Below are 20,800 nucleotides of genomic sequence, written 5' to 3'. Positions count from 1 at the left end.
AAGGTTAACAAAACTCCTTTACTGATCATCCTCAAAAGAGGCACGGATCACTAGGAAATAGCATGAACATATGGCATCGTGAACTAAATAATCCCAGACTTAGTGAAAACTACTAAATCCCTGAAAACAGATTTACCGTGTGCCTCACTTTGCAAGCTTGCACAAGTCACCACACACATCACAAAAATACATGGGTTGCACCTCTGGAAAGATAACAAAATGCTTAACAAAACATATGAAGGACTCACGGGCATAGCATGCACACATTAATCATGGCAAAAATGACAAAAGTCTAAGATGAACTAGCAGATCTGACAATTAACTCATGAAGCCTCCTTCTAACAGCATTTCGGGCATCAATATGAACTCAAATGAAAATGATGCAATGGAATGAAATGATGTACTCGTCGAGCCGAACATTTTGATATACTATATGTCCAAATCGGAGCTACGGATGCAAAGTTACGGAGCCGCAAACATAGGCATATGAGCTAAAAATCCTGAGGACTTGGTAAAAAAACTACCCCGGACTAGGGTTTACTGCAGCAGATCTGGATCGGGGCACGTTCTTCGAGGTTGACCGGATCCTCGCCGGACCTTCTTGCCGGAGGAGGAAAAGGCGGCCGGGGCGGGGAAGAGGCGCGGCTGCCGGCGCCGTTGACCGCGGGCGGCGGCGAGGCGAGGTCCGGCGGCGGCCGGCGATGGCGGTGGCGAGGCGCCGGGCGGCGGAGCCGGGTGCGCCGGCTCGGGGCGGCGATGGCGTGCGGCGGCGCCGGCCACCGGAGCCGAGGGAGGCGGCGGCGCGGGGCGCTGGGAGCTGGGAGGCGCGGGCGGCGGCGAACGGGCCCGCGGGGGCCCTGCGTGGGCCGGGCGGCGGCGGCGAAGCGGTCCCGCCCCGGGGACAGGTGGCAGCGGCTGGTTGGCGGCGGCGGGATCCGAACACGTCCGGCTCGCGCGGACGCTGTCCGGCGGCGGCGGAGAGGGATTTTTTTAGGGTTTAGAGAGGGGATCCACAAATTTTCGAGGGGGGTGTATATATAGGCATAGGAGGAGCTAGGAGAGTCCAAATGAGGTGCAGTTTTCGGTCACGCGATCGTGATCGAACGCTCTAGGACATGGAGCAGAGTTTGGTGGGTTTTGGGCCAAATTGGAGGGGTGTTGGGCTGCAACACACACGAGGCCTTCTCGGTCCCTCGGTTAACCGTTGGAGTACCAAACGAAGTCCAAATGGTACGAAACTTGACAGGCGGTCTACCGGTAGTAAACCAAGGCCGCTTGGCAAGTCTCGGTCCAATCCGGAAATGTTTAATCCCCACACACGAAAGAAAGCTAGAAATGACCACCGGAGGAGAACGAAGCGCCGGAATGCAAAACGGACAACGGGGAAAATGCTCGAATGCATGAGACGAACACGTATGCAAATGCAATGCACATGATGACATGATATGATATGCATGACAACGACAACAACACACGGAGACAAAAACCCGAACCCGAGGAAATAAATATAACTTAACGCCGGAAACGGCAAGAGTTGGAGTACAAATAGGGAAAGTTACATCCGGGGTGTTACAACACTCCACCACTACGAGAAGATCTCGTCCCGAGATCTAGGACTGAAAGAACTCCGGGTACTCAGAACGGAGGTGATCCTCGCGTTCCCAGGTAGCTTCACGGTCAGAATGGTGTGACCACTTGACTTTGAGAAATTTGATTGACTTGTTGCGAGTCTTGCGTTCAGTCTCTTCAAGAATAGCAACTGGGTGCTCACGATAAGAGAGATCTTCTTGGAGCTCAATGTCCTCGAAGTTGACGGTGCGGTCAGGAGTCTTGAAGCACTTTCGAAGCTGAGAGACATGGAACACGTCATGAACATTTGCAAAGTTTGAAGGAAGCTCGAGTTGATAGGCGAGGTCGCCTCTCTTGCTGACAATCTTGAAAGGTCCCACGTATCTAGGGGCAAGCTTCCCTTTGATACCGAAGCGACGAGTACTTTTCATAGGAGAGACACGGAGGTAAACATGATCTCCGATCTTGAAAGCCAAATCACGGTGCTTACTATCATAGTAGCTCTTCTGGCGGGATTGGGCTGCTTTGAGGTTATCTCGAATGACTTTGCACATTTCTTCTGCTTCTGTGATTAAGTCATTACCCAAAAGCTGACGTTCACCGGTTTCAGACCAGTTGAGAGGGGTACGGCACTTCCTGCCATACAGAATTTCAAAAGGGGCCTTGCCCGAACTTGCTTGAAAACTGTTGTTGTAGGAGAATTCAGCATAAGGAAGACAATCCTCCCACTTCATGCCGAAGGAGATCACACAAGCCCTGAGCATATCTTCAAGAATCTGGTTGACACGCTCGACTTGACCGCTTGTTTGAGGATGGAAAGCTGTGCTGAAGCGGATGTTGGTGCCCATGGCCTTCTGAAAAGAATCCCAAACCTTCGAAGTAAAGATGCTGCCACGGTCTGAAGAGATCACTTGAGGAATACCGTGCAGAGAGACAATTCGACAGGTATAGAGTTCCGCCAATTGAGCTGCAGTGATCGACTCTTTGATAGGCAGGAAATGAGCCACTTTGGTGAGCTTGTCGATGACAACGAATATAGCATCATTGCCACGCTTGGACTTTGGAAACCCAGTCACGAAGTCCATCTCAATGTGGTCAAACTTCCATTCTGGAATGGCAAGAGGTTGGAGGAGACCTGCTGGCCTTTGGTGTTCTGCCTTCACTCTTCTGCAGACATCACATTCATTCACGAATTGAGCGATCTCGCACTTCATTCGAGTCCACCAATAAGCTTGCTTAAGGTCCTGATACATCTTTGTGCTCCCAGGGTGGATGGAGAGGAGAGAATTGTGAGCCTCATTCATGATCACTTTACGGAGGTCACCTTTGGGCACAACAATACGATCCTCGAAGAAGAGAGTGTCCTTGTCATCAAGGCGGTAGCACTTGTACTTGGACTGACTCTTGGCGATCCCAATCTTCACCTTTTTCACCATAGCATCAAGAAGCTGGGCTTGGCGAATCTGGTCTTCTAAGGTAGGAGAGACTTGAAGGTTGGCAAGGAAACCTTGAGGAACAACTTGTAGATTAAGTTTGCGGAAAGCTTCACAAAGCTCGGGTTGATAAGGCTTGAGAATCAGACTGTTGCAGTAAGCCTTTCTGCTCAAAGCGTCAGCAATCACATTGGCCTTGCCTGGAGTATACTCAATACTCGGATTATACTCTTGAATCATTTCGACCCATCGAGTTTGCCTGAGGTTGAGATTAGGCTGAGTGAAGATGTACTTGAGACTCTTGTGATCAGTGAAAATGTCCACTTTTCTTCCCAATAGAAGATATCTCCAAGTCAAAAGAGCATGCACAACTGCCGCCAACTCGAGATCATGAGTGGGGTAGTTCTTCTCATTAGGCTTTAACTGGCGAGATGTATAAGCAACAACTTTCTTCTCTTGCATCAATACCGCACCAAGACCTTGGAGAGAGGCATCACAAAAGACCTCGTATGGCTTGGATTCATCAGGTGGATTCAGAACTGGAGCGGTGATCAATTTCTCTTTCAAAGTGTTGAAAGCAATATCACATTCCGAAGACCAAACGTACTTGACGTGCTTCTGAAGAAGATTTGAGAGAGGCTTCGCGATCTTAGAAAAGTTTTCAACGAATCTTCGGCAATAGCTTGCGAGACCGAGAAAACTACGGAGTTGCTTCACGTTCTGAGGAGGTTCCCAATTCACAATTGCAGACACCTTCTCAGGATTCACGGCAATGCCCTTGGCAGAGATGATATGACCAAGATAAAGAACCTCATCGAGCCAAAATTCACACTTGGAGAACTTGGCGTAGAACTGATGTTCTCTGAGCTTATCAAGAACCAAACGCAAGTGTTTGGCATGATCTTCCTTGTTCTTCGAGAAAACCAGAATGTCGTCGAGATAGACCAAAACGAAGTCATTGGTGTAGGCGTTGAAGATGAAGTTCATCATGCGAGAGAACGTCGGAGGAGCGTTGGTGAGGCCAAAAGACATGACAGTGTATTCATATGAACCAAAGCTTGTTCTGAATGCTATCTTGGGAATATCTTCTTCACGAATGCGAATCTGGTGATAACCCATACGGAGATCAAGCTTGGAGAATACTTGGGCACCTTTGAGTCGTTCGAACAGCTCATTGATGTTGGGAAGTGGGTATTTGTTCTTGATGGTCTTCTTATTCACTGGACGGTAATCAACACAAAGTCGGTCCGTTCCATCCTTCTTCCTCACAAAAAGAACACCACAACCCCACGGAGAAGAACTAGGCCGGATAAGACCCATTCTTTCTTGCTCATCGAGTTGCTTCTTCAGCTCCTTCAACTCTTCAGGTCCGAGCTTGTAAGGACGTTTGCACACAGGTTCCGTGCCAGGCTCAAGATCAATAACGAATTCATCTGGCCGGTGCGGAGGCATTCCTGGGAGCTCTTCTGGAAAGATGTCTTGATATTCGCAAACGACTGGAATTTGGGAGATGGCATCCAATTCACCCTTCTCACTGAGAGAAAACAGACGAATGGTATCATCACGAGCGGCAAAGACAATTACATCCTCAGACGAATGAGTCAATTGAATCCGCCTGGCTGCACAATCAAGCTGAGCCTTGTGCTTAGAAAGCCAATCCATTCCGAGAATAAGATCAATATCCGAGTCGTCGAGAACCGTTGGAGAAGCCAAGAACTTGTAGTCACCCAAAGTGATAGAAACATCCGGAACGATGGAGTTAGCCTGCATGCGCTTACCGGGAGAGACAACTGCTAAAGGACTAGGCAAAACTTGCGAAACCAAATCATGCCTATTTGTAAACGGTCTCGAGATGAAGCAATGCGATGCACCAGTGTCAAAAAGAACTTTTGCGGGAATATCATTAACAGGAAGGTTACCCATGATCACATCTGACGAGTCCTCTGCCTGAGCTGCATTCATCAAATTGACCTTGGCATGCTTGGGGTTATGCTTGACCACAGCTGTACTTGCCGATCTGACAGGAGGAGGAGGAGGAAGACGCCTCTGGTTGAGACACTTGTTGGCATAGTGACCCTTCTGTTGGCACTTGTTGCATGTGACCTCTGAAAGCGGACGGTGATACGGAGCAATCGATCTTGGAGCTTGAGACGAAGTCTTGTTCTGAAAGCCTGGGTTGGGTGGGTGGGAAGAACCACTGCCACCTTTGCTCTTCTGCTGATACGGCTGACGGAACGGAGGAGGAGGAAGCCAAAACTTCTACTGCTTGGCCACTTGAGTAGAGGAAGAAGTAGTAACATCTCTGACTCGCTTCTTGGAAGCATCACACCTCAACTGAGCAGCCTCTTGCTTCAGTGCCATGTTGTAGAACTCATCGTATCTCAAGGGCTCAAAGAGGACAAGAGCGAGCTGAATTTCTTCTCTGAGACCACCCCTGAACTGGTATATCATGCTTTTCTCATCAGGCACGTCCTGCTTGGCAAAGCGGGCAAGCTTCTGGAACAACTTGTTGTAGTCATAGACAGACAAAGAGCCTTGCTTCAGATTGCGAAATTCCTCACACTTGCTTTCAACCACGCTCTGGGGAATATGATGATCTCGGAAATCTCGACGGAAATCATCCCAAGTGATAACACGTCCACCTCTGGAGTCCTTGTACTGCTGGAACCATTCTGCAGCTTGATCTTTGAGTTGGAAGGAAGCGAACTTGACAAAGTCCTCAGGCATGACGTTACTGCACTCGAAATGCTTGCACAGATCCACAAGCCAATCGTCAGCATCGGTTGCCTCAACACAATTGCTGAAAGTCTTTGGCCCGTTAGCAAGGAACTGGTTGAGTGTAGCAAAGTGACTCTGATTGCTGCCTTGATTTCCTTGACTGCCTTGATTGCGCTCTTGAAGAATTTGCATGATTAGCTGTGTGTTTGCATTGGTTGCGGCCATCACAGCTTGCCATGCCTCTGGAGGAGGTGGAGGTGGTGGCGGATCAGGATTCGGAGTCGTGCGCGTTGGAGGAGTCATCCTGAAGAGGTTGACCACCATTAGCACGTTGACAGATAAATATTGAAGTTGAATTCAACAGAATGAAAATTGCAACATATAGTCTTCACATCCGAACAAAATGAACGAATGTATTCCTCTTGAAATGGTCACATATCCATAAATTGAGAAGCCACGTAGAATTAAGGCAGAGAAATAAATCAATAAGGTACGGATCAAGAACGAATAATCGGTAAGAAATCCCAATCTCAAACCAATATCCATGGAAGAAGAACTAGAGCTACTAGAATTCCCACCTATGAAACTCCCGAACTTTTCCGATTATGCAATCAGGTGTTGGGGATACAGGGGAAGCATAATATCTCACCCAAACTAGCAAATCCTACATCCAGCTGTATCCATCCTTCAACACATAACCAAGAAACCTTCGGAAACTATCTACCTCAACATTCGAAAAGCATCCGTTATACAAGTTATGGCGATACTCCCGAACTCCCGCCCCAGTACTGGGTGGCGTCGAGGTTATCTCACCAACGAACTGCATAAAAGAGATTTTCGATGTCGGCGTACTAGACTCGGGTATTCCAGAATTGCAACGATAAAATTATGATGACAACACCTCAGAGCTCAACTCCCCGGGACACTTCCACTAAACCCCTGACAGGAGGCACCAAGACAATGTTCTCATCATAAAGCCATCGGAACGATTCCAAGATACCCGCGTGATCCTAAAAAAAAATTTAGTGAAATTTGAGAAGCAAAGAGTCAAAACTCTACATCAGGATGCCTTACCAGAGCGATGAGGAGACTGGGAAGTAAAAAGAATTCCTAATCTCTCCGATATATAATTCCTAAAGACTCAAAACATTTTTCTAGACACAACTCGGCCACTAAAAACGATCAAGCAATGGGGCTCCTAAGGTCAGGGATGGATCTGATTACCAACTTGAAACACCCTCGATGCGACTATATCTCCCACGTGTCGAGGCACGACTTAGAGGCATAATCGCATTGAAGGCATATGTCGCAAGTTAGGCAATCTTCACAAACATCCCATGTAATGTAATAATAAAAGGGGATAACATAGTTGGCTTACACTCGCCACGTCAATCAAGTACATAAATAACATTACATCATCCAAAACACTCATGGCCCGACTACGACGCCAAAATAAAAGAGAACCCAACATGCGACACGGTCCCAATCACCCCCAACTGGGCACCACTACTGATCGTCGGGAAAGGAAATGTAGTATCGTTGAGAGTCTTCGTCGAACTCCCACTTGAGCTCATACGCGTCTCCTGGAGCGGAATCATCGGGCCCTGCATCTGGTGTAATAGTAATCTGTGAGCCACAGGGACTCAGCAATCTCGCACCCTCGCGATCAAGACTATTTAAGCTTATAGGTTTGGCAGGGTAAAATATGAGTGGAGCTGCAGCAAGCGACTAGCAAAATATGGTGGCTAACTTATTCGCAAAAGAGAGCAAGAAGAGGAGGCAAAGCACGAGCGAGAAGCTAGAGAACAACCTGCGCAAACATTACTCCAACACCGTGTCCACTTCCCGGACCCCACCGAGAAGAGGCCATCACGGCAACACACTCGGTTGATTCATTTTAATTAAGTTAAGGTTCAAGTTATCTACAACCGGACATTAACAAATTCCCATCTGCCCATAACCGCGGGCACGGCTTTCGAAAGTTCAATCCCTGCAGGGGAGTCCCAACTTAGCCCATGACAAGCTCTCACGGTCAACGAAGGAATAGACCTCCTCCCAAGACGTTCCGATCAGACTCGGTATCTCGGTAACTCAAGACACTTCGACAGGTTAAAACAAGACCAGCAACACCGCCCGAATGTGCCGACAAATCTCGATAGGAGCTGCACATATCTCTTTCTCAGGGCACACTCAGATTGTCCTAGGTACGGGTAGGCCAGCCCAGAGTTGCCCCTAGTGGCCACCGGTAGCTGACAGGTGGACCAACACTCAGAGGAGCACTGGCCCGGGGGGGTTAAAATAAGATGACCCTTGAGTCTGCAGAACCCAAGGGAAAGAAAAGGCTAGGTGGCAAATGGTAAAACCAAGGTTGGGCATTGCTGGAAAAGCTTTAATCAAGGCGAAATATCAAGGGGTTCCCATTATAACCCAACCGCGTAAGGAACGCAAAAATCCGGGAACATAACACCGATATGACGGAAACTAAGGCGGCAAGAGTGGAACAAAACACTAGGCGAGAGGCCGAGCCTTCCACCCTTTACCAAGTCTATAGATGTATTAAGATAACATGGCAATATAATGATATCCCAACAAGTAAATAAATGATGTTCCAACAAGGAACGTCCTCCAATCTTCACCTGCAACTAGCAACGCTATAAGAGGGGCTGAGCAAAGCGGTAACATAGCCAATCAATGGTTTGCTAGGACAAGGTGGGTTAGAGGTTTGACATGGCAATTGGGAGGCTTCCAAGCAAGTGGTAGGCATCGTAGCAATTGCATAGCAAAAGAGCGAGCGAACTAGCATAGCAAAGATAGTAGTGATTTCGAGGGTATGATCATCTTGCCTGCACAGTTGTCAGAGTTGACTGGATCCTCAAAAGCAAACTCAACGGGCTCCTCGTTAGCGAACTCGTCTCCCGGCTCTACCCAAACAAGACAAACAAGCAACAAGGATACAATCAACCACGTGCAAGACCAAGCAATATGATGAAATGATGAAATGTTATGCGGGATGCGATGCGGGATGCAAAATGCAAGATATGACAGGAAATGCATGAACCTGGCCTCAACTTGGAAATCCAAGTGTGCCACTGGAAAGATGAGATGAAATCGCTTGAAAACGATATAAAGAACGCCGGAATCGGAGTTACGGTTTGGAAATGGCAAGCGTTTCAAAAATGACACCGGTCTGCGATTTACAGCAAGTAGGCATCTAAATGCAATGAAATGAACATGCTACAGCCACCAAACATGACAACAAAATACATGGCAGGGATGCACACAAGATGCTTAACAAAAGTCTAGCACTAAGCTACGGCCAAATCATCCATTAAGAGGTTCAAACAAGCATGGCAAAAACGCAAATGCAAAACAGATCTCAGACTTAGTAAAATTAACACTTGTCTGAAATTTCAGATCATGAAGCCCTCTTCGGAGCAGCAAAACAACATGCTACAGGATCTGATTAAGACAAATAAAGACATGGCATGGAGCTACTCAACAAGCTTAACAAAAGTCCCTTAGTGACTTTGAGCCAAAAGGGATCACAAAATATACTAACAAGCACACGAACATAGCAAAAACACAATCAGTTTTCAGGCTTAGTGAAAACTGAGACATGCTGAAATATAACTCACGAAGGCATGTTAACGAGCTCGATGCACTCACCACGGTGCAATTCATGGCAAGGCAAGCATACATCCATTAAGAAGGCATAAAATGCAATCTAGACATGATAAGAACAATAGCATAGCATGCACGGATCAACTACGGCATCACCGGCAAAATCGCAAACAAGTTGACGATCTGCCCAGATTCACAACGAAGCAAAAGTAGAGCTCGATTGACTCAAGCTAGGGTGCTCCATAATTACAAACAAAGATACGGATGGATAGATCATCACAAGTTTAACAAAACTCCTTTACTGATCATCCTCAAAAGAGGCACGGATCACTCGGAAATAGCATGAACATATGGCATCGTGAACTAAATAATCCCAGACTTAGTGAAAACTACTAAGTCCCTGAAAACAGATTTACCGGGTGCCTCACTTTGCAAGCTTGCACAAGTCACCACACACATCACAAAAATACATGGGTTGCACCTCTGGAAAGATAACAAAATGCTTAACAAAACATATGAAGGACTCACGGGCATAGCATGCACACATTAATTATGGCAAAAATGACAAAAGTCTAAGATGAACTAGCAGATCTGACAATTAACTCATGAAGCCTCCTTCTAACAGCATTTCGGGCATCAATATGAACTCAAATTAAAATGATGCAATGGAATGAAATGATGTACTCATTGAGTCGAACATTTTTATATACTATATGTCCAAATAGGAGCTACGGATGCAAAGTTACGGAGCCGCGAACATAGGCATATGAGCTAAAAATCCTGAGGACTTAGTGAAAAAAAAAACTACCCCGGACTAGGGTTTACTACAGCAGATCTGGATCGGGGCACGCTCTTCGAGGTTGATCGGATCCTCGCCAGAGCTTCTCGCCGGAGGAGGAAAAGGCGGCCGGGGCGGGGAAGAGGCGCGGCTGCCGGCGCCGTTGACCGCAGGCGGCGGCGAGGCGAGGTCCGGCGGCGGCCGGCGATGGCAGTGGCGAGGCCCCGGGCGGCGGAGCCGGGTGCGCCGGCTCGGGGCGGTGATGGCGTGCGGCGGCGCCGGCCACCGGAGCCGAGGGAGGCGGCGGCGCGGGGCGCTGGGAGCTGGGAGGCGCGGGCGGCGGCGAACGGGCCCGCGGGGGCCCCGCGTGGGCCGGGCGGGCCTCGGGCGGCGGCGGCAAAGCGGTCCGGCCCCGGGGATAGGTGGCAGCGGCTGGTTGGCGGCGGCGGGATCCGGACACGTCCGGCTCGCGCGGACGCTGTCCGGCGGCGGCGGAGAGGGATTTTTTAGGGTTTAGAGAGGGGATCCGCAAATTTTCGAGGGGGGTGTATATATAGGCATAGGAGGAGCTAGGAGAGTCCAAATGAGGTGCGGTTTTCGGCCACGCGATCTTGATCGAACGCTCTAGGACATGGAGCAGAGTTTGGTGGGTTTTGGGCCAAATTGGAGGGTTGTTGGGCTGCAACACACACGAGGCCTTCTCGGTCCCTCGGTTAACCATTGGAGTACCAAACGAAGTCCAAATGGTACGAAACTTGACAGGCGGTCTACCGGTAGTAAACCAAGGCCGCTTGGCAAGTCTCGGTCCAATCCGGAAATGTTTAATCCCCACACACGAAAGAAAGTTAGAAACGACCACCGGAGGAGAACGAAGCGCCGGAATGCAAAACGGACAACGGGGAAAATGCTCGAATGCATGAGACGAACACGTATGCAAATGCAATGCACATGATGACATGATATGATATGCATGACAATGAAAACAACACACGGAGACAAAAACCTGAACCCGAGGAAATAAATATAACTTAACGCCGGAAACGGCAAGAGTTGGAGTACAAATAGGGAAAGTTACATCCGGGGTGTTACATCGTCGAAAGATGGGAAATCCATCTTCGGCAGTGCCCAGTGCGCATGGTGCGAGTAAGGCAGGGGGTTTGCTCTTGCACCAAGCTGCCCGACATGGGTTGATCTAGATCTATGGCAGTGCGAGTTTCAGAGGGATTAGAGCACGCACCCTTGACCGGAGGCGGTGCCAGGGTGGTGACCACCCCATGTACCAAGCCCCCGGAGTTGAAGACCTCATCGTGGCCACTTGGCCCATGTTGTTGCCCCAGATCGGCCGCCGGTGGGGGGGGGGGCGCTGGCCGTCGCGGCTGCTTCTCCGGGATGGATGACGGATTCGCGAGCACGGGATGGAGCGTGATCCTACCCACTTGGGTACGGAGTTCATCGAGTTGGCCTTGGAGATTCTGGACCGCAGGGCGCCAAAGCTCCAGCGATTGCTGAATCGCCTCCAACTTGGCGTCGTTGGCGGCGCGGCTCTCGTTGACCGACTGGATCAGCGCCGCGAGCTGCTCCTCCATCGCCGCCGTCTTGAGAGCCTGCTTCATGCTGTAGCGCGGGCGAGGGTACGCCGTCTCCAGGTCGCCTGACCTCTGATACCAGATGTAACGGGCCCGATCTATTAAGGGATTGGAGTGGGGAAGAGAAAGGGGATCGGCAGGGGAGGGGAAGGAATTTAGGGTTCCGGAGGAGAAGATCAGCTCCTCGCTCACGGCCGATTCAATATCCACTTCATCGATATCCTCAGCTTACACAGAGAAGGCCTAGTTATACAAGAATGAGACGGCTGCAGCCCACAAGGTCAAGCATAGGCCCAACCGAACCGACCAAACTAATCCACTCGGCCTCACAGTCCACCAACCACTGGGACCGTCGAGTCCTTCTCCTCCGGGCACTTCGGATCCACCATGTCAGTCGTGACAGCCTTCCCCATAATATGTGAACCTCCCACAGTGAGAGCAGAATTCAATGATTTTCACACAAGCTACAGTAGTTTTCTTGGTTTCGGTGCTAGGAGTGTAGCTAAATTTACTTTCTTTTCTCATTATAAATATAATATAAAGTCACGTTACTTTTTTTATGCAGCATGCTACACTATACTACCTTGCAGGCATTGAGACTGCCTTTATTTCCGCAAAAAATAAATAAATGAGACTACCCTTTTTTTCATGGTAATACGTGTCACATTCATATCATAAAGATTAAATTACAAGTCACGTAAAAGCCGACATGACAAAATTGAAAAGATAGTAGAACATCACTAAGCTTAAACCAACGTCCGTCACCTGCCTTCGACACCACCACAGCAGTCACCAAAGGAAAAAAAATGACGGATCACCTCCTCAGCCTAGCTCGACGCCCTTAGCTGCTTGTTCATCTGCGTCCCTCGTAATCGCACCGTATGATCAAGTAGTCTTGATTGAACAACAGAAAATAAAAATACAAGTACATAACGTGCACACATATTAAACAATTTACAGTTGCTCCTACTTCGAGATCACATTGCAGTTAGTATCCACGAACACCACGGCTTCAGCTTCAGGATCTCTGCCAAATGCTTCACCAGCTGGTTCCTCGTATCCAAATCCAATTGCCGGTCCTCGGTGGTTACAGCGGCAATGGTGGCACCGGCTACAAAGACCGTGACGACGGAGGCGGCGGCTATGTCGGCAATGGCGGCGGTGGGTGCCAGGACCGCGGCATTGGCTTCAAAGGTTTCGGCGGACATGAAAATGAAACGAAAACTGACATGGCAGTCCGTCAGGTAATCAGGTCCCGCGCTTGACTGAAGCTTCTGAAGTGACTTGCTTCTGGGCTGAGACCACGCGCGGCGCCGCCGTGCCGGAGGCTCCCCTCGATGCTCTTCTCCGCCGTCAGGCACGGGCTCAGACGGCGGTTCCGTTCTCCTGCCTCGCCGGCGAAGGCTCCCGCTTCCCCTTCCGCCGCGCATCGCCGCGGCTCTCACGCGGACGCCTCGCCCGTCTCGCACTCGTCGCTGCTCCTCCGGCTGCGGTCAGGCCCCGCCCTCGCCGAGGCCCGGCGGCTGCACGCCGCTGTGCTCGTCGGCGGCCACCGCCACGGCGCGGTACTCGCCGCTCAGCTGGTGCAAGTGTATGCTAGGCTCGGGCAGATCGAGCACGCGCTTTGTCTGCTCGACGGAATGCCCAGGAGGAACTCCTTCGCGTGGAACGCCGCGATCAAGGGCCTCGTCGACGCCGGACGGTTCTCCGAGGCGCTGGAGACGTACCGGGCAATGGTCGACGATGGCTCGGCTGCGCCGGATGGTTTCACGTACCCGCCCGTCATCAAGGCGTGTGGCGCGCTTGGAGCGGTTGAGCAGGGCCGAATGATAAGAGAGCATGTGGAGGCAGGAGTTGCCTGTGGTGACGCGAAGCCCAATGTATTTGTGCAGTGCGCGCTCGTGGACATGTTTGCCAAGTGTGGGTGTTTGGGCGAGGCGAGGAGTGTGTTCGAGAGCATGGAGCAAAGGGATGTGGCCGCGTGGACTGCGATGATCGGAGGAGCTGTGCATGCAGGAGATTGGCTCGATGCGATGTGTTTGTTCAGTAGGATGAGATCCGAAGGGTTCTGGGCTGATTCCGTGATCATTGCCACTGTCATCCCAGCGTGTGGCAGGGTGAAAGAGTTGCGAGCTGGAACGGCGTTGCATGGATGCGCGGTAAGATGTGGAGTTGCTGATGATAACTGTGTTTCAAATGCTCTGGTTGATATGTACTGCAAGTGTGGCTGTCTGGAGATGGCTGATTGTTTGTTCCGTTCTATCGATTTCAAGGATGTCGTCTCTTGGAGTACATTGATTGCGGGGTATTCGCAGAACGGGATGTATCATGCGAGTGTCAGTTTGTTTACTGAAATGGTTGCTTCAGGGTTAAAACCAAATTCCAATACCATGGCAAGTATACTTCCGAGTCTTTCTGGCCTGAAGTTAGTCAGGCATGGAAAAGAGGTTCATGGCTTCTCCTTAAGACATGGACTTGACCAGAGCAAGTTTCTGGGGAGCGCATTTATTGACTTCTACAGTAGACAAGGATTCATTGGGGAGGCAGGAACCGTATTTGAGCTCATTCCAAAGAAAGATCTGGTCATATGGAATTCAGTGGTTGCAGCATACGGTGTGAATGGGGATACAGATTCTGCACTGTGTGCATTCAGGGCGATGCAGAAAGTAGGATTTAAACCTGATCATGTGACTGTTATTTCAGTTCTTCCAGTATGCAATCACCATTCCAGGCTCATACAGGGTAAGGAACTACATGCTTATGTCGTTAGGCATGATATGAGTTCTATCTGCTCAGTTAGTAACGCGCTTATAGATATGTATTGCAAATGCTGTTGCCTAGAAATGGGCAAAGATATTTTTCAGCTGATGACAGAGCGAGATACTGCCACATATAACACATTGATTTCTTCTTTGGGAAAGCATGGCCATGAAGATCAAGCCATAATGTTATTTGATCAATTGAAGAGAGATGGAATTGCTCCTGACAAAGTCACTTTTGTGGCTCTACTATCTTGTTGCAGTCATGCAGGCCTTACTGAGCAGGGCTTGCACTTTTACGATTCCATGTTACAAGACTACAACATTTCCCCAGATAAGGAGCATTACTCATGTGTTGTTGATCTTTACAGCAGATCTGGGAAACTTGACGATGCTTGGAAGTTCATTTCAAGTTTGAGGGAAGGGACAGAAATAGATGTTCTTGGATGCCTCTTGGCGGCTTGCAGAGTGCATAACAGAATGGATATTGCTGAGCTAGTTGCAAAAAGAATATTTGAAAAGAACCCCAGTGATCCTGGCTATCATATTTTGCTGTCCAATATATATGCTGATGCTGGAATGTGGTCTGATGTGACGAAGATCAGAACCATAATAGAAGAGAGGAGTTTGAAGAATAAAACAGGAAACAGTTTGATTTAAGTTGATAAGACCATAAGTCATGGATTGCATATATTAATCGTGTTTTGCTAAACCAAGAGAACCATTTATGGTTTGATGAGGAAAATACACCTGAAAAGGCACTCCAAATATGTCAGGCTGTCATCTATACTGCCAATATTCAGAACTTGAGGAAACACCTTATGGTTACTTTGTTCCGTATGATGGATATAGAAGGCAAGTTTATAACTGCTGATATGCACAGATAATGTCGAGCTTGGGGGAGAGTATGTCAGAGAAATATCTACTGTCTTCAGCAAGCTCTTAGAAGATTTTCTTCATAGGAAACAATTCCATGTGTGTGGATCCAGGCGAGTAAAAGGTGAACTGGATAATAGTTAGTGCATTGTACTTCTTTTGTAGTCATTAGTGCATTACTTCATTTTGCCTACGGTCTTATGCACCTTTTTGCTATTTATTATGTAGTTATAACTGAATAAACAGAGACTGTGCTAATTTATTTAAGGCTAGAACTTCACATTTCATTCTCTTTGACTGCAATCAGGCTTTATATAACATGCTGAGTAGCTTCATTTTGCAGTCCTGTTTTGGTATGGGACCTATTTTTCTGGATTGCTTAGTACCCCTGAATCCGTATTGCTCCGTTATCAACCTAATCTGTTCTAATGCAGATTTTCTTTGGTAATTATCAGGATTGTTTTCATGACTTCACCAAGTACTCTATTACTGTAATGTACAGCTGTTGGCATGATAAATCATTTATCAAGAAACAAAATGATACTTTTGAGCTCAGGTGATTTCCAGAATTCCAGCGCAGTCAGACTTCTTCTGTACTTGTGTCACAGGCAATCGCAATTCCCAATCTACTAGTCTGAAGTTCTTTTATGTGACACCCAAAGTGTTTTTTTTTCTTATGGTATTCGGAAGAAACAGCAACAATCCAGTCCAAGTTTGACGTCCAGAACTTCAGATGTTGATGTTTGCGAAGAAAATATGGAGCTATGCATATTGGATTTTGAGGGAAAAATCAGAAGCCCTTCCGGTAACTATCTGAATTAACAAATGATCGTTTAAAATATCAGTTTTACCATGATTCTGAAGCTTGTTCACCACAGGCGCGGCAACTAGATCAGGCGACAGATAGGCCAGGCATCTAAATGTAGTCTCTCTCGTCGCAGGGTTCAGCATACTACAAAGCATGCTCGTGTTTAAATCTCTTCACCTGTTGCTATCATACAGCAGTGACAATGTTTCCATCAAATAGCGCCAAAAGCAGAAAGAATAAAGTGGATCACGTAAAGCATTCAGATTTCTCTTCTGATTCAAGGTATGAATACATATACACAAGGATAATCAATCAGTGGAATTGTTGAGCCTAGGCAAAAGAGTGGGCTCACCGCATGTCTACATCAGATAGTGGATTCCCTGCCTATCTGATTGTTGCTGCTGTCTGAAGTATATGCAGAGGACAGCAAGTTGGCCTATTATTACAGCTTTTGTTAGATCCATTCTGTTTCCAGGAATTGGTGGGACAGGCTGCTAACTTACTGACTTTTATGTCCGTGGCGGTGATGCATGCCGATGCTTTGGGAGAGCTGGGTACACCCGTTTGTCATACTACTTCCTATCGTTTCTTACTTTTCAAAGCAGAAAACGTCGCTGTTTGATCTTATTACTTGTTTCTGGAGAGTTGTATCTTGTACGACCCAACTGTTCAAGTAGAGCTTCTGTGAGTTTTCATCTCTTGAAGTGATTTCGTGGATCAACTAGTGATGTCTTCAAGGACTAAGCAGGCTAAATCACTGTGTTTTCCACTGCTGTTGTTTTTATCGCCATTTGTTAATTTATTTAGTTCCTTATGGTGTAAGACTGACAGGTTGGCCTGCAAGATCCAAGAGAGAAATGATTTATTGCCATATCCTATCCAGGTCACATCGGCACACCAACTCCGAAAGTTCCAATGGCCGGTATGATTTGGGCCGCCTACCTTCCTGCAACGGTAACCATCTCCCGCCACAGAATCTGGTATTCTCGGTTTCTATATACATGAACCAAATTAATTGTGATCAACCCTAGGCTAGAAGTCTAGAACCTGTTCTTAGCAGCTAACCGCCAGCTGCAGATATACCGGAGGAAGCAATGGAAGCTAGCCAGCACATGTTCTGGAGTCTTGCTCTGCACATTTGTCCACACTAGGCTGGTTACTAGACTGGTTAGCATTTGTTTATGCCTAAGCTCTGATGATCATTGGCTCCCTGAAACATAAACAACTGGCACGTCCTACTGCATTGTGCAGGGCTTCGGGGAGTGAGCTTGAATGAGTGGCACGCCCATCCATGTGGGCAGGGCAGATGAGAACGATCTCCTGATTATGAGGTGCCGACCCACGCCCTCTCTTGACGCTGCTGCCACCGGCGCTGCTTGAATTCATGTTCATGAACTGCTTGGCTGTCCTGTTTCACCAGTGAGAGGAGGGGGAGGGTTGCTGCTGCAAGAAACACACGGGCTTGGACGTTTGCTTGATCCTCATAATTTCTGCAGTAGCCAGTAGGGGTCTGGTCTGGCCTGGCCCCATTCATGGGCAATGGCAATGGCTTGGCGTGCAGCAGCAGGGTATCCACATTTCGGCGTTTGAAATCGTCTGGCAAGACAGACGCTCATCAGTTGTGCCACGACCTCTACATATCGTGTTGATTTGATGCAGCATGCAGTACGGCGTATGTCCTGGTCTGAATGCCACAGTATGTAGCTTGTTTTCTGTTTTGTAGTGGTGTGTTCTGGTCTGGGTGAACCGGGGTGCTGGGCTGCTGGTGGTTCTAGCATATTGGCTAATGCCCTACCGAAGCTGAACTAGCCACCTACTCCTGTAAACATCACATAAATGTCAACTGATACTACTGCTAAAAGCAACACCATTCCTTTCTTCCAGGCACGCGGGCATCAAAGACTTTTGAGTTAGAGAACATGTAAGAGGCATCAATAAACCGATCTTCCAGGTATGCGATTTACTTTGAGTCCTCATTCCAGGTTAGCCGTCCCGTCCAACCGTCCTCTAGATCCACGAGAACATGCCACGGAATAAACAGCCCCTCGGTTGTCCCGATCGCGCGCATAGCTCTGGGCCTCTGGCCATAATGCGAGTTTAGGTCAGCTCAGTTGTCATGATTCGTTATAACAAGAAAGTGGTCTCCAATTTTAGCAGCCCGGCGGCTCTTCAATCACGCAATCTCTTGTAGTATGATTGATGGAGCTCCAGAGTCCGGACCATTCCTAGAGCAAGAGGCCATGGACATTCTAGCTACTCTCTCGGTCCCATATTAATTATCGCTCAAACAGCTGTATATATCACATAATAACACTAAGAAGTAATAATGTCCCGTCAGCGCAAAAGAGATCTTGCCGGTATACCCACCCCGGATGCCTGATCTGTGGGCATGATGAGGGCTTTTCGCGTGTGTGTCCGGTAGACGTTGCTGTCATGCCAGCTTCGTTCCGTTTCAAAGGCGGACAGGGTGGTGGGTTGTTTACCATTGTCGCCCCTTGTTTCCCACTTCGATCTCTTGGAAGTGCATGGCGACGTCGCTTCTTGAACAATCAGTCAAATTTGGCTGAGATAGAGTAGTACGCGGAGGGAGTCCAGATAACCTTCAACGTTAAGTTGGAAGGCGCGTCCATGCAGGGAAAGCGGACACGGAGCCACGCGGGTCGGCGCCGGCCGTTGGAGCCGAACCAACAGCGAAGCGGGCGCGCGACCGCACGAGGGCACCGCCGTAGCACCCGATTCTTCCCACATGATCCAACCCACCACCCCCTGGCTGGCTCGGCTCGTGGGATGGGAGCATCATCACCGCCGCACGAGCCGGACACGTAACGTAACCTCGCCAACCGTCGCCCTCGCCCTCGCCCCGTTGCCTCGCCGTCTTTATAAACTCGGGCTCGTCTGGGCATCACACCACCGCATCACTCCACTCCACCTACCTGTCTCGCCCTCCTTGTTCACATCATCTCCCTTGGCTTTCCGTTGGACGCTTCGAGAGAGAGAAGGAGGAAGAAGAAAGATGGCGGACGAGGGGACGGCCAACTGCATCGACATCATCCTCGCCATCATCCTGCCGCCGCTCGGCGTCTTCTTCAAGTTCGCCTGCGGGGTGAGTAACCGGACTTGACTCTGTCCCGTCCTATCAGCAGGCTCTCATCTCATCACTAACTGGTTTCTCGTGCTGCTGAACGTGGTTTTGCAGATCGAGTTCTGGATCTGCTTGCTGCTCACCTTCTTCGGCTACCTCCCCGGCATCATCTACGCCGTCTGGGTCATCACCAAGTAGGACTGCAGGAGGGGCTCCTCTGCCTCTGCCGCTAGGTATGCATACGAATGTTTCCTGTTGGTGTATTTTTTTAGTAGTACAAGTTGTTGCCTGCTGGGGAGTTTGCCAAACAGAAATTTTACTGTCAGAAAAAAATGGAGATAATATAGTCCACCGTATGAAAGGATTTCCCTGCCAAAAAAAAACCATTGACACGAAAACATACATCTTGCAAGAAAATGAATTTTGCAAATCCAAAAGAGAAGCGCCCTGCAGCTTGTTCTTCCAAAAGCAGAGGAACCATCTTTTTTGGTTCAGAAAACTCGAGGAACTCCTGAACTGATGCTCTGGTTGTTGTTTGTGCCAGGTGATCCATGGCGAACTTGTTCTGTGTCTGGCACAAGCCGTTTGTCTGAGATGCGAGCTACAGTTCATGGTGCTGCCTGCCTACATGTGTGTGTTCATGCTGTTGTACATCTGTGTGTGTTGTCCGTGCTTGATGATTAGCCTCCTCTCCTGTCACCCTCCCCAGTGTAGTGCATCCATCCATCCAGTTGTTCCTCCGCGCATTTTCGTCGTCCATGTACTTTGAACTTTGATTAATTAATTAATTAATCAATCAATTGATTGGTGGAGAAGTTTTCCGTTGTTCCCGAGCGTTCCTCGCGCATTTCTCGTTCCATCCGATTGGTTTTGTTGGTTGGCGAGCTCCCCGTGCTGTGGCGTTGGATAAGTCTGGGCTTTTAGGTGATTCTATCAGAATCGTCCCCTTTCCCAGCTTCCCATGATCATCACTTCATATGTTTTTTACAATCCTAGATAATTAAACCTAGTTCGATTCTGGAAGAAGCTGGGAAGGGGGACGATTCTAGGAGAGTCGCCGAAAAAAACTGGCCCTCAAGTTCGTTCAAACGGATGTGACGGAGGACCGGAGGAAATCACGGACGGAGAACCGGTGATGACAGTGAGCGTCCGTCACGTTTCGCAGTGGGATTGGCTGCAGCGCGATCTCTCTCTACTTCTTTTTTCCACAAGTCAAAGACCCTCATTTTTATCGCCACGTATTTCATTTTCTTCCGATACCGTTTCCAAGAGGCAACGATGACAGGTGCCAGAGTCACGACTCACGAGTGGCGCGTCCTCGCACAAGGCCCGCCTGACAGCTCCCCACGAGCGAAAGAAAAATGGGTGGTACGCGTGGCAGTGAACACATGCGAAAATATATTTATGACTCGTGTACGAGCAGCACACGCCAGACTGATCTGTTGTCTAACCCTTTTTTTTTCAAAGCCCTCCCAAGGATCTCGATTCATTAAGAAAGAAGATGGTTGCCAAGTTAATTTAACGAAAAATCCGGCTCAAACCATCATAGAAGCCCACATAGGCTGACCTG

At 48.7% G+C, this 20,800-nt stretch overlaps 2 protein-coding genes across 13 annotated transcripts; both read left to right on the top strand.

Annotated features, from left to right (window-relative positions):
* The first annotated feature begins 12,662 nt into the window (after positions 1-12,662).
* Positions 12,663-18,886, top strand: LOC125536098 (pentatricopeptide repeat-containing protein At4g33990-like). Of its 12 annotated transcripts, XM_087543402.1 has the most exons (7): positions 12,663-15,464; positions 15,796-16,145; positions 16,219-16,430; positions 16,624-16,702; positions 17,032-17,102; positions 17,180-17,315; positions 17,400-18,886. In XM_087543402.1, exon 1 carries the CDS (start codon positions 13,043-13,045, stop codon positions 15,122-15,124), a length of 2,082 nt encoding a protein of 693 aa, XP_087399528.1. In that variant the 5' UTR covers positions 12,663-13,042; the 3' UTR covers positions 15,125-15,464; positions 15,796-16,145; positions 16,219-16,430; positions 16,624-16,702; positions 17,032-17,102; positions 17,180-17,315; positions 17,400-18,886. The 12 variants fall into 12 exon arrangements, with proteins under 12 accessions (XP_087399528.1, XP_087399530.1, XP_087399526.1 ...); XM_087543404.1 differs by having other exon boundaries at positions 15,796-15,896; positions 16,037-16,145; positions 16,282-17,102; XM_087543400.1 differs by having other exon boundaries at positions 15,796-15,896; positions 16,037-16,145; positions 16,219-17,102.
* A 149-nt stretch (positions 18,887-19,035) lies between these two features.
* Positions 19,036-20,045, top strand: LOC125536100 (hydrophobic protein LTI6A). Its single transcript, XM_048699238.2, has 3 exons — positions 19,036-19,251; positions 19,345-19,463; positions 19,775-20,045. Exons 1-2 carry the CDS (start codon positions 19,162-19,164, stop codon positions 19,426-19,428), a joined length of 174 nt encoding a protein of 57 aa, XP_048555195.1. The 5' UTR covers positions 19,036-19,161; the 3' UTR covers positions 19,429-19,463; positions 19,775-20,045.
* Positions 20,046-20,800: the final 755 nt, after the last annotated feature.

The sequence above is a fragment of the Triticum urartu genome, chromosome 2A (genome assembly GCF_056163025.1).
Source record: "Triticum urartu cultivar PI428250 chromosome 2A, HENAU_Tu73, whole genome shotgun sequence".
Lineage (NCBI taxonomy): Eukaryota > Viridiplantae > Streptophyta > Magnoliopsida > Poales > Poaceae > Triticum > Triticum urartu.
Note: the sequence above shows the minus strand (reverse complement) of the source record. Positions and strands in the feature narration are given on the sequence as shown.

What these genes read in the sequence shown, in the direction of transcription:
- LOC125536098 (XM_087543404.1), top strand. Translation starts at nt 13,043, where the DNA reads ATGCTCTTCTCCGCCGTCAGGCACGGGCTCAGACGGCGGTTCCGTTCT.
- LOC125536100 (XM_048699238.2), top strand. Translation starts at nt 19,162, where the DNA reads ATGGCGGACGAGGGGACGGCCAACTGCATCGACATCATCCTCGCCATC. An exon ending in TCTTCAAGTTCGCCTGCGGG is followed by an intron (nt 19,252 to 19,344) that starts GTGAGTAACCGG and finishes GTGGTTTTGCAG; the next exon opens with ATCGAGTTCTGGATCTGCTT.